The following is a 19383-nucleotide window of genomic DNA, read 5'->3' on the forward strand; positions in this document are numbered from 1 at the left end:
CACCCTACTGGGGGCATAAAAATCAGCATTTTGTTCATTTCCCATCTAGCTTTATGCGTTGAAAATAAGTACAATTATAATATTGAAAACAACAAGATTATTTCCAAACACAATGGACCCAGCGCCATTCCTGAAATGGTTAAAATTCAGAAATCTTTAAGCCAGTTCAACCCACCTGTTGTACTGTGTGATGCCAGGTTTGTACTTGACTAGGACGTGTGTTGGCTCTGACTCCGCCTCCCTCTCCTTGGGGGTGGGGCTTGGGCTGGCAGGGGGTGTGGCACAGTTGGGGATGAACTGATGTATCACCACATAGCCATTCTCACTGTCGTCACCTGGGGGGAATGGAAATTAGCAAAAAAAACTAAAATTAATAATATTATTAATTTAATAAATATTGTACAGACATATTTTATTTAAACAATATAAAACTAGTCATCAATTGAAACTCTAGATACTAAGAGAAATGTGATATTCATCCGATTTCACTGTTCTCATTCAGAGCAAATGTTTGTGTGTGACATCAATCCCAAATTCTAGCCCCTTTTTTGTGACAAATATAAACACCAATTTGCCTAAGCTAAAGAACACTGTGCATGTACAATGTATGCAACTTTCAAACATTACAAAAACTACATGTCAAATAATTTACCTGCGTCATTATTGACTGTTTTGCAAAACCAGCCTGGGTAATAGCGAAGTCCATTCAAACTGAGGAAGAACAATACTGCTGCCGCAACAACCAACAAACAAATAATCCCGATCAAAGCGAACGCCAGTGTACGCCACAATCGCTCTTCCTCCACGGCATTCAGCACCTTTGGCGTCTTTTCTGGAACATCTTCCTTGGTTTTGCAATCCGCTTTGGGCTTTTCTTCCGGTTGTTGAAGGAAAGAGAATCCCTTGGGTTTTTCTTGTGGTTGTTGAAGGAAAGAGAATCCCTTGAAAATCATGAATCCATGGCACAATGATCCACATGGAACTAATTCTGGCATGCATGCACTACATGATAAGCAACGTCCAAACTCCACGTGATAGAACTCCCCGTCTTTGCATTGGACGTCAGTGCCTTGCGGCTGAACTGACCGAGCAACCGTCAGTGTCAAATAGACACCGATGTATATCACTGCCACAGGTATCAAGTTCTTCATCCCTATAACAGAGAGCAAAAATCAATCAAACTCAATTCAATCTTCATAGATCAGCAATCCCCACTTAGTCACAAGTGATGAATTTATGCTGAAACAAAATTCTGTAGTTTTGAAATGTATGACAGGGTTCATACAAATTTTCTCCAATGAAATTCAAGCACTTTTTAAGCACTTTTCAAAGGAAAAAATCCAAATTCAAGCACTTTTTTAGTCCGACCTACTGAAAACTGTATATTATTCTGTGGCCAATACTGACAATATTTTCGCTAAATTGGTCTCTTCTTGCCTAACATTCTATGTGAATTTCAACAGTCTGCACTACCCTGCTACAGTAACAACTGTTTAATCAAAAGTAAGATATTTTATTATGATATCGTAATTGACCAAGGCATTACACATACCAAACAAGAGGGCCAAGATGTCCCTAGTTTGCTCACCTGAGAGGAGTCAGTTCATTCAATCTTTACCAAACGTCAAACTTGACCTAGATATTGTCCAGACAAACATCCTGGTCAAGTTTCATCATTATTGAACCAAAACTCTGGCATATGGAGTGATTTTGTTTTTGTAAGATTTGACCTGGTGACCTATATTTTGAGTTGACCCCCCTTACCAAACATCAAACTTTGCTTACAAAAATAAATATTATGACCAAGATTCATAAAATCTGAAACAAAATTGTGACCTCTAGAGTGTTTACAAGGATTTTGTATAATATAATGAAAATTTGGACAATCTAAGGGCAATAATTATGGCATTAATTATGTGATATATATAAAACCAATCTTTTCACCAAGTTTCATGATGATTGGGCAAAAAAGTGACTTCTAGAGTGTTCACAAGCTTTGTTTACTATATAATTATAAGAAAACTGCCCCCCCCCAGCAGCCATGTTATTCAACTGACCGGAACCATTTTCAAACTCAACTCTCAAACAAGATTTCTTTGAGAAATACAATGCCCCCCAGTAAGCCAAAAATGACCCCAAGCGTTCTTGAGTTATCATCCGGAAACCACCTGATGGACGGACCGACCGACCTACCGACCGACCAATTGACCGACATGAGCAAAGCAATATACCCCCTCTTCTTCGAAGGGGGGCAGGTGGTGGTGGAGGAGGAGTAGCAGTAGTAGTAATAGTAGTAGTAGTAGTAGTAGTAGTAGTAGTAGTAGTAGTAGTAGTAGTAGTAGTAGTAGTAGTAGAAGTAGAAGTAGTAGTAGTAGTAGTAGTAGTAGTAGTAGTAGTAGTAGTAGTAGTAGTAGAAGTAGTAGTAGTAGTAGTAGTAGTAGAAGTAGTAGTAGTAGAAGTAGAAGTAGAAGTAGTAGTAGAAGTAGTAGTAGTAGTAGTAGTAGTAGTTGTAGTAGTAGTAGTAGTTGTAGTAGTAGTAGTAGTAGAAGTAGCAGCAGCAGTAGCAGCATTACAATACCAATACTTAAGAATGATCAAATGGGAAAAGGTAACCTAGCACTGGCAGTAAATATGGGGCTCATTTACAGGTCAGATTTGGAATCTCTGCTGTAAAATGAGATTTTGAATGAATTAAAGGGAGGCAAATCTGTAATAACAAGATCCTAGGCAAAAGCGTTCTTGAGTTATCATCCAAAAACCATTTTACTATTTCGGGTCACCGTGACCTTGACCTTTGACCTAGTGACCTCAAAATCAATAGGGGTCATCTGCAAGTCATGATCAATCTACCCATGAAGTTTCATGATCCTAGGCGTATGCATTCTTGAGTTATCATCCGGAAACCATTTTACTATTTCGGGTCACGGTGACCGTGTCCTTTGACCTAGTGACCTCAAAATCAATAGGGGTCATCTGCAAGTCATGATCAATCTACCTGTGAAGTTTCATGATCCTAGGCATATGCGTTCTTGAGTTATCATCCGAAAACCATTTTACTATTTCGGGTCACCGTGACCTTGACCTTTGACCTCGTGACCTCAAAATCAATAGGGGTCATCTGCAAGTCATGATCAATCTACCCATGAAGTTTCATGATCCTAGGCGTATGCGTTCTTGAGTTATCATTCAAAAACCATTTTACTATTTCGGGTCACCATGACCTTGACCTTTGACCTACTGACCTCAAAATCGATAGGGGTCATCTGCGAGTCATGATCAATCTACCCATGAAGTTTCATGATCCTAGGCGTATGCGTTCTTGAGTTATCATTCAAAAACCATTTGACTATTTCGGGTCACCGTGACCTTGACCTTTGACCTAGTGACCTCAAAATCAATAGGGGTCATCTGCGAGTCATGATCAATGTACCTACAATGTATGAAGTTTCATGATCCTAGGCCCAAGCGTTCTTGAGTTATCGTCTGACAACCACCTGGTGGACGGACAGACCGACCTACAGACCGACATGAGCAAAGCAATATACCCCCTCTTCTTCGAAGGGGGGCATAATAAAGGAAACAAATGTTCTGACCAAATTTCATGAAAATTGGGCCAAAAATGTGACTTCTAGAGTGTTCACTATATACATATAGAGAAAAATGCCCCGCCCACTGGCGGCCATGTTTTTCCACCGATCTTGACCATTTTCGAACTCGTACGAGATATCAATAAAACAAATGTTTTGACCAACTTTCATGATGATTGGGCAAAAATTGTGACTTCCAGAGTGTTTACAAGGTTTCTCTATAGCCAAATAAGGAAAACTGCCCCACCCACTGGTGGCCATGTTTTTCAACGGACCGGAACCACTTTTGAACTCAACCAACATATCATTAAGACAAACATTTTGACAAGTTACATGAAGATTGGGCATGAAATGTGACTTCTACAGTGTTTACAAGTATTTTCTTTTTTTGACCTAGTGACCTAGTTTTTGACCCGGCAAAACCCAGTTTTGAACTCGGCATGACCCAGTTTTGAACTTGACCGAGATTTCATTGGGACAAAGCTTCTGACCAAGTTTCATGAAGATCGGACAATAAATGTGGCCTCTAGAGTGTTTACGAACAAATGTGGACTGACGGACAGATGACGGACAAAGACCGGTCACAAAAGCTCACCTGAGCAATCAGGTGAGCTAAAAAAACCTTTTTTTTGTATTGAATATCATTATGTATTCTAAATGTTCATAGCAGATATTCCAGTGGTATAATATAGCTGCTATAAAATGTTAAAGACAATTATGCATCTGATACAAATTAATTCTGAAGTAAAAATAGAAAACTACAAACGTACAGAATCTCGCAATGGCAATATAAAATGCCATGTTTTAATTGAGGTTTGTAAAAATTATACTTATTAAGTAATTTTCTACAGCAGGTACACATGTACATGTATAAACTGTAATAGATGCAATAGTGTACTGTGTATGTTCAGACTGAGAGTCTGCACTCATGTAAACAGATTGCAGTTTCTTCACAGTATCATCTAATTTATTTGACAATCAGTCAAGTGCAACTTTTTTGTCTTTTGTCTTTTGCAGTACGTCTGAATGAATTGGGTTAACCAAATGAATTTGCTTCACAGACAAACTGCATTTTAGGTGGCCTTTCAACGCCGATTCCCCTATACTGGCGATCTCTATACCTGTTCTGCGTTCTTTACAAGATGCTTTGACTTTAGAATCGGCATCGTCAACAACCCAAACTAAGGATACTTCCAACAGCTTTGCCATTGAGCTCTTAAGAGACGTCATAAGAGTGGCTGGTTACCACCATTGGAACTCAGGATTTTCCCCTTTCAGGGCCAAAACACCCTTTTTGGGGAAGGAGCCCCAGCCTTTTTTAAGGGGAACAAGAGCGCCGCATGACGGAGCAATATACGCCCGATTCGTGTGCCATTGGAGATGATACACTGATGATTGATGTATTTGTTTTGGAAATAAGCAAAAAAAACAACAACAACTTATATAACTGATATATTCATATATATGCATTGATATCAATAAGTGTATCAATAAATATTGCATGTGTTAATCGGTTGCATGTCTCCAATCAGACCTGACTCATATATAATCTATATACTACCTCTGACCAAGTTTGGTGAATTCAACTTGAACTAGAGCTTTGTCACTGAATGTGACTTATACCCCCATACCACTTTGACGCAGGATAAAAAGTTGTTCAAAAGTTTCGGATGAATACAATTTGAATTAGAGTCCGGACAAAGTGGCGCCATTGAAAATGCACTAATTGACCCTATGACCTAGTTCTTGACCCGACATGACCCATATTCGAACTTGACCTAGATATCAACTAGATGCAACTACTGACCAAGTTTGGTAAAGATCGGATGAATACAATTTGAATAAGAGTCCGGACAAAGTGGCGCTGTTGAAAATGGACTAATTGACCCTATGACCTAGTTTTTTACCTGGCATGACCCATATTTGAACTTGGCCTAGATATCAACTAGATGCAACTACTGACCAAGTTTGGTGAAGATAAGATTTATACAATTTGAATTAGAGTCCGGACAAAGTAAAATGCACTAATTGACCCTTTGACCTAGTTTTTGACCCAGCATGACCCATATTCGGACTTGACCTAGATATCAACTAGATGCAACTACTGACCAAGTTTGGTGAAGATCGGATGAATACAATTTGAATTAGAGTCCGGACAAAGTGGCGCCGTTGAAAATGCACTAATTGACCCTATGACCTAGTTTTTGACCCGGCATGACCCATATTCGAACTTGGCCTATATATCAACTAGATGCAACTGCTGACCAAGTTTGGTGAAGATCGGATGAATACAATTTGAAATAGAGTCCGGACAAAGTGGCCCCTTTGAAAATGCACTTATTGACCCTATGACCTAGTTTTTGACCCGGCATGACCCATATTCGAACTTGGCCTAGATATCAACTAGATGCAACTGCTGACCAAGTTTGGTGAAGATCGGATGAATACAATTTGAATTAGAGTCCGGACAAAGTGATGCCTTCCGCCCGCCGCCCGCCCGCCCGCCGCCCGCCCGCCCGCCAAGGGGTTTCACATAATACGTCCCGTATTTTATACGGGCGTATAAAAATAGCGCGATTTTTTCTTATTTGGGGAAAGTAAGAAATTTGTATTTCAATTGGATAATGGAGTTGATACATGAAATAAATTATATTGGGTAGCCAGAAACATTTTTGTTGGTTTTCGTATTTACTTCCGCAGTGCTCCAGCTAGGATTTGAAAAGGGCAGGGTGGACTTTTTTGTCAAAAGGGCACTTTGGATGCGCAGTATTTTGTCAAAAGGGCACTTTCGAGCGCGGGCGTTTCTGGAATGCTTCATCTTGCACGTTAATTTATATGTTTTTAATAATTTTTAGAATATATTATTCCCATTATTATTAAACAATTCAAATATAATGTCTACAATGAGGAATAAATTAATTACAATATATTGTAATACGAGATTTATTACCGTAGGTTTCCACGTATAGCGTGCACCCGTGTATAGCGCGCAGGCTGTTTTTTAAATGCAAAAATGGAGAAAAAAATATTTCAAGACAATAAAACCACCAAATCGGACCGAAAATGGCCGCCATTTTACTATTACACAGTCCAATAATCCGGGGCATTGGAAAGCTTAATTAAGCATTCAAAATAGGAAGCGTCATTATGATTAGGAGCAGGGGTTGCATAGCACTATACTTTTCTGACAATTTTATAATTTTCTTGCAAAAGATTAACAGTCCACGTGCATTTCGTGAAAAACGTGAGAAAATAAGAATTAGTGTACATCGTGTGATTTTTCCTCGGGGAAAGCGTGGGCATTACCGGTAAATTTGAATTACGCATAGAAGACAGGGATACAATTGTTGAGGTATGCGGGCGAAGGACGATGTCAATATCTCTCTGTGTTGTAGTTCAGGCGATTGCTAACGATAGTTTGAAACACCACAGTTGAACGTTGAATATTTATACACACAAAATGCAATTGCATATTGTCACAAGTCGTGGCACATATTACTCAATATCATCTGCCAATTACGAAGTGCAAAATGATCCCCTTTCACACCTACCGTTACCCGTAAAAAGACCTCGTTCGCACCTACCTTTGCCTGCTCTCGACAACAATCCCCATCGGAATTCATCGAAAAGGAAGTGTTAAAACACAAACAAAGAAATGTCCGCAAGTTTATTCAAACAAATTTATTTTGACAAAACTTCTTCTACAGCGTTCATACCTACCAGTAGCGACTTATGGTTGTTTCGACAATGGCCCCTCAGTCAGTAAGATTATAGGGTGGTGGTTTTCTGGAAAAAAAACATGGCGGCCATTTTGATTATTTACGATTACACAACATATTTTTACCAATTTAGCAGCCAGGATAGCGTTGTATCAATGTATAACGCGCATCAACTTTTTAATTTGATTTTTGGAGGTAAAAAACTGCGCGCTATACGTGGAAACCTACGGTAATCATCATAATTTTTTAATGTAAAAAAATATATTCTTTTTTTTTTTAGGGCAGGGGGGGGGGGCCCTAGGAAGGGCAGGGCGGGGGTTCATTAGGGCGGGGCGCCCTTCAATTAAGGCCTAGCTGGAGCACTGCTTCCGTGACCTTGGTCGTAAAGCGTCCGCATGAAACATGTATGTCGTAATTTAAAGCAAGCTGTAAAAACAAGAGCAAATCAAACACATGAAAATAGGCACTGTAAAAGCACTAAAAGGAATAACTTACCCAGTATTTCTTAGTTGATACAATAATATTCCAAAAATAACCACATGACTGAAAATATTTTGAGTCGTTATATTTTTTATGTTATCTATTTATAGCTCACAGGTTTTTTTCCACTTTTTGGGAAGATAGCCCATGGCTTTGGAATTGGGAATTTTATCGGCATTTTCATGAAATTGGGAAAATAAATTCATTAGCCTTTTTTTCCACATGAAAAATCCACTGATTAGGGAAATACTAAATTTGATATTACTCTTTATAATCATTCAAATTAAAAGAACAAAATCATATAATACTTTGTTAGATGTAATTGAATTGAAATTGAGATAAAATACGCATAAGACTTCTTTCTAAAAAAAAAAAAAAAAAAAAAAAAATTTTTTTTTTTTTTTTTTTGGAAATTGGGATTTTTTTGCCACATTTTGGGAAAAAAGTATACTTTTTGGGATTGGGAACATAGCCGAATTTCGGCTATAAAATCGGGCCAAAAAAAAACCTGTAGCTTTTGAATTTGGCTAGTTCCCTCATTTGTCGATTGGTGACTTGGTCACAAATGACAAACTTACGTGATGTTTCGTGAAGTACCGTAAGCACAACTTGTTTGATCAATACGCATACCCCTCTAGGAGAATAATACGGGCAAAAGCCCGCAAAGCGGGCGTTGACCATTCATACATATGGAAATTTAGACAAAAAATTACATAAGAATACCACAAAGGGAAGCGTCTAAAAAAAAATTGCCACGCAACATATATTTTCGCGATGCTATTTATGACCTTGAACAAATCAAAAACACTTTGTCATAGGCTAAATCACATGTAAATACATACCTCAGGAAAAATTATATCAATGACATCATAATTGTGAAGAAATATCACACTAAAAATTCTCGCATTATTTGTTTTTCTTCGCAACCGTTCCAGAATTAAGTCATTACTCAATTATCTCCCCTGAATACTCATCTTCAGTGGGTATAAGCCAAAGACTGGTTCACTTCATATACACCCCAGGAAACCCGATACCTTGCGGGTCGTGTAATACCATAGGGGACAATGCTGTGCATTTTGCCACATTTCGCTCATTTTTTAAAGAAAATTTGTCAGGATTTTTTCTACATGTAGGCCAATACCTTTGTTATCAATGTTAATACACGGTTGTTTCAAATTTGACTTTGAAAAATTTAATTTTTCCAATTTACTTACCCTATGTAAGTTCATGCCAAAATGCACAGCACTGTCCCCTATGGTATTACACGACCCCCAAGGAATCGGGTTTCCTGGGGTGATATAGTGACAGTCTTTACCAAACACAATTTATGTGAACATAACCCGTCTTAAATATATTGCAGAATCTCAGATTTCTGTCTAATTTATTTGCTTTGATCTTTTTGATATCTTATTGTTATTATTATCCTGACAAATCACAAACGCTTGTTAAAAAATTATTTGTTTTAAACATTTTAGTTGGCATCTCTATTCTTCCAGTATTCTCGCGGTATTTCAATAACGACACACTACTGTTTATTTGTCAGAATTCGTGACGCATTTTCCATTCGCTCTCGATTTTAAGATATTCTGATCTAACTTTTTAGTCTTTTAGCTTTAATTTATAACATATTTACACCTCGTCTGCTCGCACTTTACCGATATCCCGAAAGGTTACATATCACTATAATATGTTTAGGCCTAACTAAAACCACAAAATCCGATACCGTTGGATTTTCGTACCAAAATCTTACGTAAACAAGGGCTGTTTGTAAAACATGCATGCCCCCCATATGGACTGTCCGTTGTAGTGGCAGCCATTGTGTGAATACGATTTTATCACTGTGACCTTGACCTTTGACCTAGTGACCTGAAAATCAATAGAGGTCATCTGCGGGTCACGATCAATGTACCTATGAAGTGTCATGATCCTAGGCAAAAGCGTTCTTGAGTTATCATCCGAAAATCATTTTACTATTTCGGATCACCGTGACCTTGACCTTTGACCTTGTGACCTCAAAATCAATAGGGGTCATCTGCAAGTCATGATCAATCTACCTATGAAGTCTCATGATCCTAGGCGTATGCGTTCTTGAGTTATCATCCGAAAACCATTTTACTATTTCTGGCCACCGTGACCTTGACCTTTGACCTAGTGACCTCAAAATCAATAGGGGTCATCTGCGAGTCATGATCAATCTACCCATGAAGTTTTATGATCCTAGGCGTATGCGTTCTTGAGGTATCATCAGGAAACCATTTTACTATTTCGGGTCACCGTGACCTTGACCTTTGACCTCAAAATCAATAGGGGTCATCTGCAAGTCATGATCAATCTACCTATGAAGTTTCATGATCCTAGGCGTATGCGTTCTTGAGTTATCATCCGAAAACCATTTTACTATTTCGGGCCACCGTGACCTTGACCTTTGACCTAGTGACCTCAAAATCAATAGGGGTCATCTGCGAGTCATGATCAATCTACCCATGAAGTTTTATGATCCTAGGCGTATGCGTTCTTGAGTTATCTTCCGGAAACCATTTTACTATTTCGGGTCACCGTGACCTTGACCCAGGTTTTTTTTTGGCCCGATTTTATAGCCGAAATTCGGCTATGTTCCCAATCCCAAAAAGTATACTTTTTCCCAAAATGTGGCAAAAAAATCCCAATTTCCCAAAAAAAAAAAAAATTTTTTTTTTTTTTTAATTTTTTTTTTTAGTTTTTTAGAAAGAAGTCTTATGCGTATTTTATCTCAATTTCAATTCAATTACATCTAACAAAGTATTATATGATTTTGTTCTTTTAATTTGAATAATTATAAAGAGTAATATCAAATTTAGTATTTCCCTAATCAGTGGATTTTTCATGTGGAAAAAAAGGCTAATGAATTTATTTTCCCAATTTCATGAAAATGCCGATAAAATTCCCAATTCCAAAGCCACGGGCTATCTTCCCAAAAAGTGGAAAAAAACCTGTGACCTTTGACCTAGTGACCTCAAAATCAATAGGGGTCATCTGCGAGTCATGATCAATGTACCTATGAAGTTTCATGATCCTAGGCCCAAGCGTTCTTGAGTTATCGTCTGACAACCACCTGGTGGACGGACCGTCCGACCGACAGACCGACATGAGCAAAGCAATATACCCCCTCTTCTTCGAAGGGGGGCATAAAAATCTTCCAGATTCAAAATCAACAGAAAACAAGACATTTATAAATTGTCTGCATTATTGATCAAATTTTAAGATATTTGTTGGTTTTCCGTTTTTAGAACCTGTTCACTTTTATACGAAGTATGTAAAAGCACTAAGTACCAGTTGTGATCATTTTTAGTAAGATAGTGTAATTCTAAACAGTAGCAAATAGCTTGTTTAGTAAATGCATAATGCAATTAATATGATTTCCTTTCTATTGTGTAATAAATAAATTGGTTGTTACTTGTTAAATTGTTAATTCATGGTAAATGTTTTATGGCTAGTACAAAACCAGCATTGTTAATTTTGTAAAAGGTAATAAAATAACACCACTTTGTAATTTCATATACGTAAATATTCTTGTACTGTAGGTTGATGACAGTGAAATTAGTATTACTTATCTTGTAACTATTATTTTATGTGCAAATAAATGATGTGAAGTGTTTTGTATCTCCACACAATACCACATACCATTTTATATATGTACTGTGTTATGTGTTATTTGAATGTTTAAATAAAAAAAATTGGATGATATAAAATGATGCATTCTAATATTTGCATTCAAATTGTAACTATAGAGTTAAGTGTATGCAGTTTAGACTGTGATTTAAGAATTGCTACAAAATGGCTAGTTTTTAAGTGGCGACAAAATTTAAACTATTCAACAATAGTTTGCGAAAGAAAATTAGAAACCTGCAAGATACCTGTATCTATTCAATATTTTAATTGCGAAACAAGTATGTTATTGTGCTGTTACACATAATTATAAATTGATAATAAATAAGAAGATAATTTAAATTAGCGGTGTTAACGTTTCCCAACAGTAGAAATCATTCTTCTGATTAAGTCAGTGGTATACAGACGAAAGCTCCAGGTATGGCTTTCAATACGTAGTGTGTGTAATTTGACAGTCCAAAACTTGTTGGATTAAAAAAAATCCTGCCAAATTTGTCAATCAAAATTGATTTGACACATCACATGATTTTGATTATGTTAAATCAGTGTACTGTATGCTAAATGCAACTGCTTTAGCAAGCTGTCAAGTTGAATTGAGACATTTGATGAAACAAAATGTTTCCTGGGTATGACCAGTATTTAGTGTCTATATGACGTACCATGACGTCGAAAGTCTACAAAACCTACTAGGTAGAATGAGAAATGTACTTCGACGTACAATTTTCACCGACCCTTGAGTGTTAGCCAATCAGAAGACACCTTATATCGGTTGCTTTTAGAGATATTTGACATTGAACATTATTATCATTATTATTTATACCAAATTATGCGACTATTGACCGCTTACTCATAGATATTGTGCGTATTTATTAAACATTATTAGTATTATAATTTATACCAAATTATGCGACTATCGACCGCTAACTCATAGATATTGTGCGTATTTATTGACCTGGCGTGGCGGAATTAACCTCTGACAAAATACGACCAATGGGGAGGTTATTTATACATTATTTATCCCGTTAATGTTTGGTAACTGTTTGGTTACCGTTGGGAATTTCCTACACAGTTATGCGCTGGACGGTAGTGATAATCCGCCCCGCATGATCAATAAATACTCACAATATGCTGAATAATTTTAATTTTAAAAAGGTAACAATTGAATCTTCTTCAAATTTGTATATAATCTATTTCAATGCATTAAATACTTGAAACTTTTATGTGTATTTTTTTTGCCATTCTGATATTTTTATTCATTTTGTCCTCAATTGACGGCTCAAGAGACAAGTGTTTTGATTGGCTGTTCAGAAAATGTGTATGTCGAAGTACAAACATGTATGTCGAAGTACAAATTGTACTTTGACGTACAAATATATACTTCGAAGTGTATTTTATATTTGTATGTCGACGTACAATTATTGTACATTTCTCATTTTACATTGTAGGTCTTCTTGACTTTCAACCCAAATGGTACGCCATAGTATGTCTTTAGGGCTATCTAAAGAATGCTCCCACTTAAGGGATCAATACAGAGACCTCCCAGTGACTAAGCCAGTTAGCAGACACCCCATCCACTATACCACAGCCACCGAACCAGCTTTAAATTCCTGTGGCTAGAAAACAATTTTTTTTATAAGATGCTAGATCTTTAAGCTAGGAACATGTAACTCGTTTTAAGATTGATTTTTTTGGATGCATTACTTAATTATTCAGGCTTTTTCCTCTCCATTTTGGGAAAACGCCACACTGGAATTTTGGGAATTTCGCGTCGTGAAAAAGCCCATTTTGGGAAAAAAATTATTCGCAAAATTGGCTCAATTGGGAAAAGTTATTGCATATAAATAGTGTTTCTTATATTTCAAAGAAGCCATTAACTGGTAAATAACGACTATTTGGATAACTTATTATTAAAATTTTACAAAATATTATGAACATGTGTGATAAGTGCAGGTTTTTTAATCTTAATTTGGTGAAAAGGCTTGGCCTTTTATGAGGTGAAAAAAATGGTGCGAAGCGCCGAATTTTAAGGAAAATAAGGAAAGTCTTAAATAATCATTAACATATTTTACAGTTTTTAAAACAAATTTAAGGCAACAGATAATTTAATTATGCAATACTTTCTATTTTCTACACTGGATCAGGTCAACTTATATATTTTAAGGGTAAAAAAAAAAAAAAAAAAAAAAAAAAAAAATTTTTTTTTTTTTTTTTTCAATTGGGAATTTTTTTTCAATTGGGAAAAAAACAACCAAATTTGTATTGGGAATGGGGCCGAATTTCGGACCCGTGGCATAGGGCGGAAAAAGCCTGTTATTGCAACAATAACAAGAGTTCCGCGGTCGGAGATGACCGCATTGAAGCCGGATTTTTGATTTAAATGACAGGAAAGTACCTTTCGTGTTTTTGTCAATGCAATACTTAAATTACTGAAATATTGTTCAAAGGTCAAAATGAAATGTAAGTACTTTTCAAGGCATGAGCAAACCTTGTGTTATGTTTTGAATGCATGCATATACATGAACAACAATAACATTTAAGGTCACAAATATGAACTTGAATTGACAATTAGGAAAGTCACAGTGACCTCGACCTTCAAATGAATGACCTTGAAATGACCAGTGGTCATCTAAGTGTGCTTGCAAACCTTTACGTCAAGTTTGAGATTCTAGGTCCAAGCATACCAAAGTTACAACAATTTTAACATTTTAACATTTAAGTTCACAGTGACCTTGACCTTCAAATGAATGACATTGAAATGAATGACCTTGAAATGACCAGTGGTCATCTAAGTGTGCTTGCAAACCTTTACGTCAAGTTTGAGATTCTAGGTCCAAGCATACCAAAGTTATAACAATTTTAACATTTTAACATTGAAGGTCACAGTGACCTTGACCTTCAAATGAATGACATTGAAATGAGCAGTGGTGATCTTCTAGTACTGGCCAACCTTTATGTCAAGTTTGAAGACTCTAGGTACAAGCATACCAAAGTTATAACATGGAATAAGAACTTTAACATTTTTACCTACCAAAGTTATAAGAACTTTAACATTTTTACATTCAAGGTCACAGTGACCTTGACCTTAGAATGAATGACCTTGAAATGACCAGTGGTCATCTAAGTGTGCTTGCAAACCTTCATGTCAAGTTTGAAGACTCTATGTCCAAGCATACCAAAGTTATAACAATTTTAACATTTTAACATTTAAGGTCACAGTGACCTTGACCTTCAAATGAATGACATTGAAATGACCAGTGGTCATCTTCTAGTACTGGCCAATCTTTATTTCAAGTTTGAAGACTCTAGGTACAAGCATACCAAAGTTATAACATGAAATAAGAACTTTAACATTTTTACATTCAAGGTCACAGTGACCTTGACCTTCAAATGAATGACCTTGAAATGTCCAGTGGTTGCTTACTAGTTCTGGCCAACCTTCATGTCAAGTTTCAAGACTCTAGGTCCAAGCATACCAAAGTTATAACAACTTTAACATTTTTACATTCAAGGTCACAGTGACCTTGACCTTCAAATGAATGACCTTGAAATGTCCAGTGGTTACTTACTAGTTCTGGCCAACCTTCATGTCAAGTTTCAAGACTCTAGGTCCAAGCATACCAAAGTTATAACAACTTTAACATTTTTATATTGAAGGTCACAGTGACCTTCACCTTCAAATGAATGACCTTGAAATGACCAGTGGTCATCTGTTAATCCTGGCCAACCTTCATGTCAAGTTTGAAGACTCTAGGTCCAAGCATACCAAAGTTATACCATGAAATAAGAACTTTAACATTTTTACATTCAAGGTCACAGTGACCTTGACCTTCAAATGAATGACCTTGAAATGACCAGTGGTTACTAACTAGTTATGGCCAACCTTCATGTCAAGTTTCAAGACTCTAGGTCCAAGCATACCAAAGTTATAACAACTTTAACATTCTTTATATTGAAGGTCACAGTGACCTTGACCTTCAAATGAATGACCTTGAAATGACCAGTGGTCATCTGTTAATCCTGGCCAACCTTCATGTCAAGTTTGAAGACTCTAGGTCCAAGCATACCAAAGTTATACCATGAAATAAGAACTTTAACATTTTCGAGCACGCCGCCACCCCGCCCGCCCGCCCGCCCCCCCGCCCGCCTGACAACATCAATCTATAAGCCGAGATTTTTTCGAAAAAAATCCGGCTAATAATATTTTGAACACAATCATGTCCATATATTTATTAAAAATACATGGTTAACAAAAAAACTTAAAAAGCTTTTGCCCCTAAATTAGGTAGCACCTATAACCATATTACGGGAGGTAATGAAAGGCATATTCAACCAATACGAATACCCCCCCCCCCCCCAGGAGACTTTTTACAGCTCTGGGTTTTTCCAGCCTAATAGAAGGCTAGACAAGTAAACAATTTTCTCTTTTATACTAAGTTTAGATATTATTTTTGGGGGGGAATTTTTCAGGTATTGTGGAAAATTTTGGTCAAATTAGGGGATAAAAAGTGGTTACTTTGATTGGGGAAGTGGTCAATATTCTGCTTCTTCAAAGAAAGTTTTTTTGGCCCTTACTTTACCTCTCAGATATTTATCATGCCCGTTTAATGAATGGTCTTCAATTATGCTCTGTGTGCCTAAGTTCGATCATGTTAAACTTTGTCTCTGCGCATGCTCGACATCAACAACGTTTACTGAAAACTTGCTATGGTATTTAGACAGAGTATTCAAAACTGTATCCAAATCTGCCAAAAAAATGAAATATAAACAAACAAAACGGTCGTAAACGGTTAAAAACTATTAATTATCCCCACAAGATATATGTCACTGAGAAGCACTCCTAAGTTCGACCAGCTGTCTTCATGACGTCACAAATGGGGGCTCACATGGGGTAGATAAATAGTTATTTGCTCACACGAATAAGTAAGCTAGGAGCGAGACATTCTAAAATTGTTTTTTAGAAAAGAAAGGTTATTCATATATTTTGAAGATTATTGTAAATTTGTAATGCGTGTCTTAAATATTTATTAAAATTAACAACAACTAACAATTAAGAAGGTAACAGAAAAGAACATTAAACACTTATAAACACACATTTGTTAAATTACCAAACATATTTACATTATAATACGATATTTTTCCGAAACACAATGTGGACATACATAGGAATGTCTCACCCCTTCTAAAAGCCAGTTTTTCGTGGCCAGGGGTTTTTTTTAGAAAGAGGGGAAGACGCTGGACGCTGGGTAAAAGGGGAAAATCGAGCGCGAAAGAGACATATTTGGGGAAAAAATAAAAACTGTTCATTTCAATGTCTATAACTCGCCAACAGACTTCAGGGGTTTTTTTTAAGAAAAAGAGGCATGTCTCTGGCCTTTTTGTTCTTAAACACATGAACAAGTATGATATTAAAGTCAAAGTCCTAAATAAAGTTGCAGGTGTAGATCTAATAATGGGAAATGTTTTCAACTGGGGCCGGGAAACGATGTCAATATTATGATTTCAATTTCATGATGAATGGGTTTACAATCTAGATCAGCTACAGTATTGGAAGGGAAAGGTGCGGCAGGTGCCGATTGTCTACTTTCACTTTCACAATAATCCGACAGTATTAATCGATGTTGATTACATGTACCTCCGAATCCTGCTGGGTTTCAACGGTTTTTGATGATTCATTCTTAAAAAATGCGTCAACTCAATTAATATTTTCCGAGTCCGAACGTTTTATTTTGTTCGTGTATGAACGCCAATTGTGAGACTTTTTTCTGTTTTAACGTTTATATCTTGGCTTTCACATAACCCGGATGAAAATTCGAATGGTTTCCGGTAATTAATTGACGAAACACCCTTCTCCCGCAAGACAGGAATCCAGTAAAATAGTCACATGATTAATACGATTAGTTGCCCGGTTTCCATGACGTAATTTAAGAGCTATATATAGAATCACTGGGATTCCCAGATTTGAGTGTTCGTCGGGAGAGAGAGAGCGAGATCGTTGTACATAGTACAAATTGGATAAGTGTCGACTTCCCAAAAGAAAAAAAACATTTCTTTGAGGGTAAAATATTATATTTTGGTGAAAAATTATATTTTTGGAGGGGAAATGGTATTTTTAGGGGAAAAATTCTGGTAGGGGAAGACGCCGAATATCGGCGTCACTTTCTTAGTAAAAAAAACCCCTGGTGGCAATTGCGCTGCAGTAAAGAGCTTAAATTTAACAATAAACTTCTTAATTGGACGCCTATTATCTTAAAATGTAATGCGTCAATCTAATTTATGAATGCCCCCTTATGAGCCCCAGGTAAACAAAGCGCTTCTTTACGGAGAATTGTCTTACCTTTCCTAAATACTGCAGCGTCCCTGGCAATTTAGAAAATAGTAGTTTGATGGATGTTTTATAAATTTAATGGTGATTTAAAGAATATAAGTGCGATAAATGCATGGAAAATGAGGTATCAATAATTGACATAATTTAAGCTTTGTTATTCATAAAGACCTGTTTAAACCGCATTTTTACGAGAGGTTGACGGAATTACGACTTCTGTTATGAGTTTTCGCAGGAAGGCTGGCGCGTGCTGTAAGTGCTGGTATTCGAAAATACGGCATAAAAAACTGATTAAACATACATGCCATACGTCCCGGATTGTCCGGGACAGTCCCGGAAATGAAGAACTTGTCCCGCTGTCCCGGAAATCTGTCAATTGTCCCGGAATTTACAAAATCCATATATACATGTACCTTATCTTAGGCTTAACTGCACCTCGAATCTGTGTATATCTGCAGCGTCTCCATGACAATGCCTACCTGAATAGGCAGACTACGCTACGTGTCAAAATCGATCAATTAACAGGGGTCCTGTTATCATATCGATTGTCTCACGTTCGCGGTCAAACCGAAAAGGCGACATTGTTTAATGTGGTTGTTAATTGACTTTAATCTACTACGTCATTATTTTCCGCTGCGTAAGGGCAAAGGATAGTTGTTCACACATCTAAAGTCCAACATCGCTGAGTAAAAAATTAAAAGCAGTTTATGTTAGATATAACGGTACTGTATTGTTGTATTTTTTATTATATAAATGTTATAAATGAATAAAGGCGTATCAACAACTACGCGTTACACACCGGTCTTAATAACAATAACGCAGTGACGTCACCATCTATGTTTAGAACGCTTACACTGAAAACACGTGGCTTGTATCTAGTAACGGAAGTAGTAATGTTTAATTTGACGTTAATAGATCAAGTGTATTTCGGATAGCCTTTTCGAACTTTTGCAATTAACGATGCGAACAACAAAAAAACGTACCAAAATGCATATGTCTATAAATATCGCAACATTTTATACATGTCCCGGAAAATCGGCAAAAGTCCCGGACAATTTAACTCAATGTCCCGGAATTGGTCTGAAAAATTATGGCATGTATGGATTAAAATTAGGCACCTTGTCGAAATTAGGCACACAGAGGATATGATGTTTTAATGGTAAAATGTTATTGCATTCTTGTTAGAAGTTCTTGCATTCTTGTTAGAAGTTCTTGCATTTTTGTATTACTCAGTTGCTTTTTAACACAGAGCAAATGTCTCATAACGACCGGACTAACGCCATGCAGGTGGCAAAAAATGCTAGTGACAGTAGGATTAACAACTTTCGCAATGCTCGCGAAATCACATTACAAAATACAATCCATGCATTTACAATCAAATAACATACAGCTCAACAAATAATACGCTTACTTGAACACAGTTTCACCCTGACTTGTACAAAAATGCCTTAAACCCTCGATCATGAATACTTTCAAAATTAATTAAGTTCTGAAACTTCGTTTTTACCTTTTAATGGTCACGTGACATCCGATGATTAGCAAAGTTGAGGTCAAGCGGAATACTATATTTTTAATAAAACCAAAATATCAACCTCCGCTTAGAGATTTGGCTGGAAACAGCATAGCTGTA

General features: G+C 36.8%; 1 protein-coding gene across 4 annotated transcripts in view; it reads right to left on the minus strand.

Annotated features, from left to right (window-relative positions):
- The window catches only part of LOC127874866 (uncharacterized), a 28235-nt gene extending 8852 nt beyond the window's left edge, over positions 1–19383 (minus strand). For 3 of the 4 annotated variants that reach the window (XR_008047134.1, XR_008047135.1, XM_052419528.1), the window contains exons 1-3: positions 19261–19383; positions 653–1153; positions 176–335 (exon numbers count right to left, since the gene is read on the minus strand). Coding sequence is in view for 2 of the 4 variants with exons in the window: in XM_052419528.1 (XP_052275488.1) it covers positions 176–335; positions 653–1151 (659 nt within the window). In the remaining 2 variants the exon portion in view is untranslated. Of the gene's footprint in view, positions 1–175; positions 336–652; positions 1154–19164 lie in introns of all 4 variants that reach the window. The other variant, XM_052419529.1, reaches the window with a different exon arrangement.

Source organism: Dreissena polymorpha, chromosome 3, assembly GCF_020536995.1.
Source record: "Dreissena polymorpha isolate Duluth1 chromosome 3, UMN_Dpol_1.0, whole genome shotgun sequence".
In the NCBI taxonomy this organism is placed as follows: domain Eukaryota; kingdom Metazoa; phylum Mollusca; class Bivalvia; order Myida; family Dreissenidae; genus Dreissena; species Dreissena polymorpha.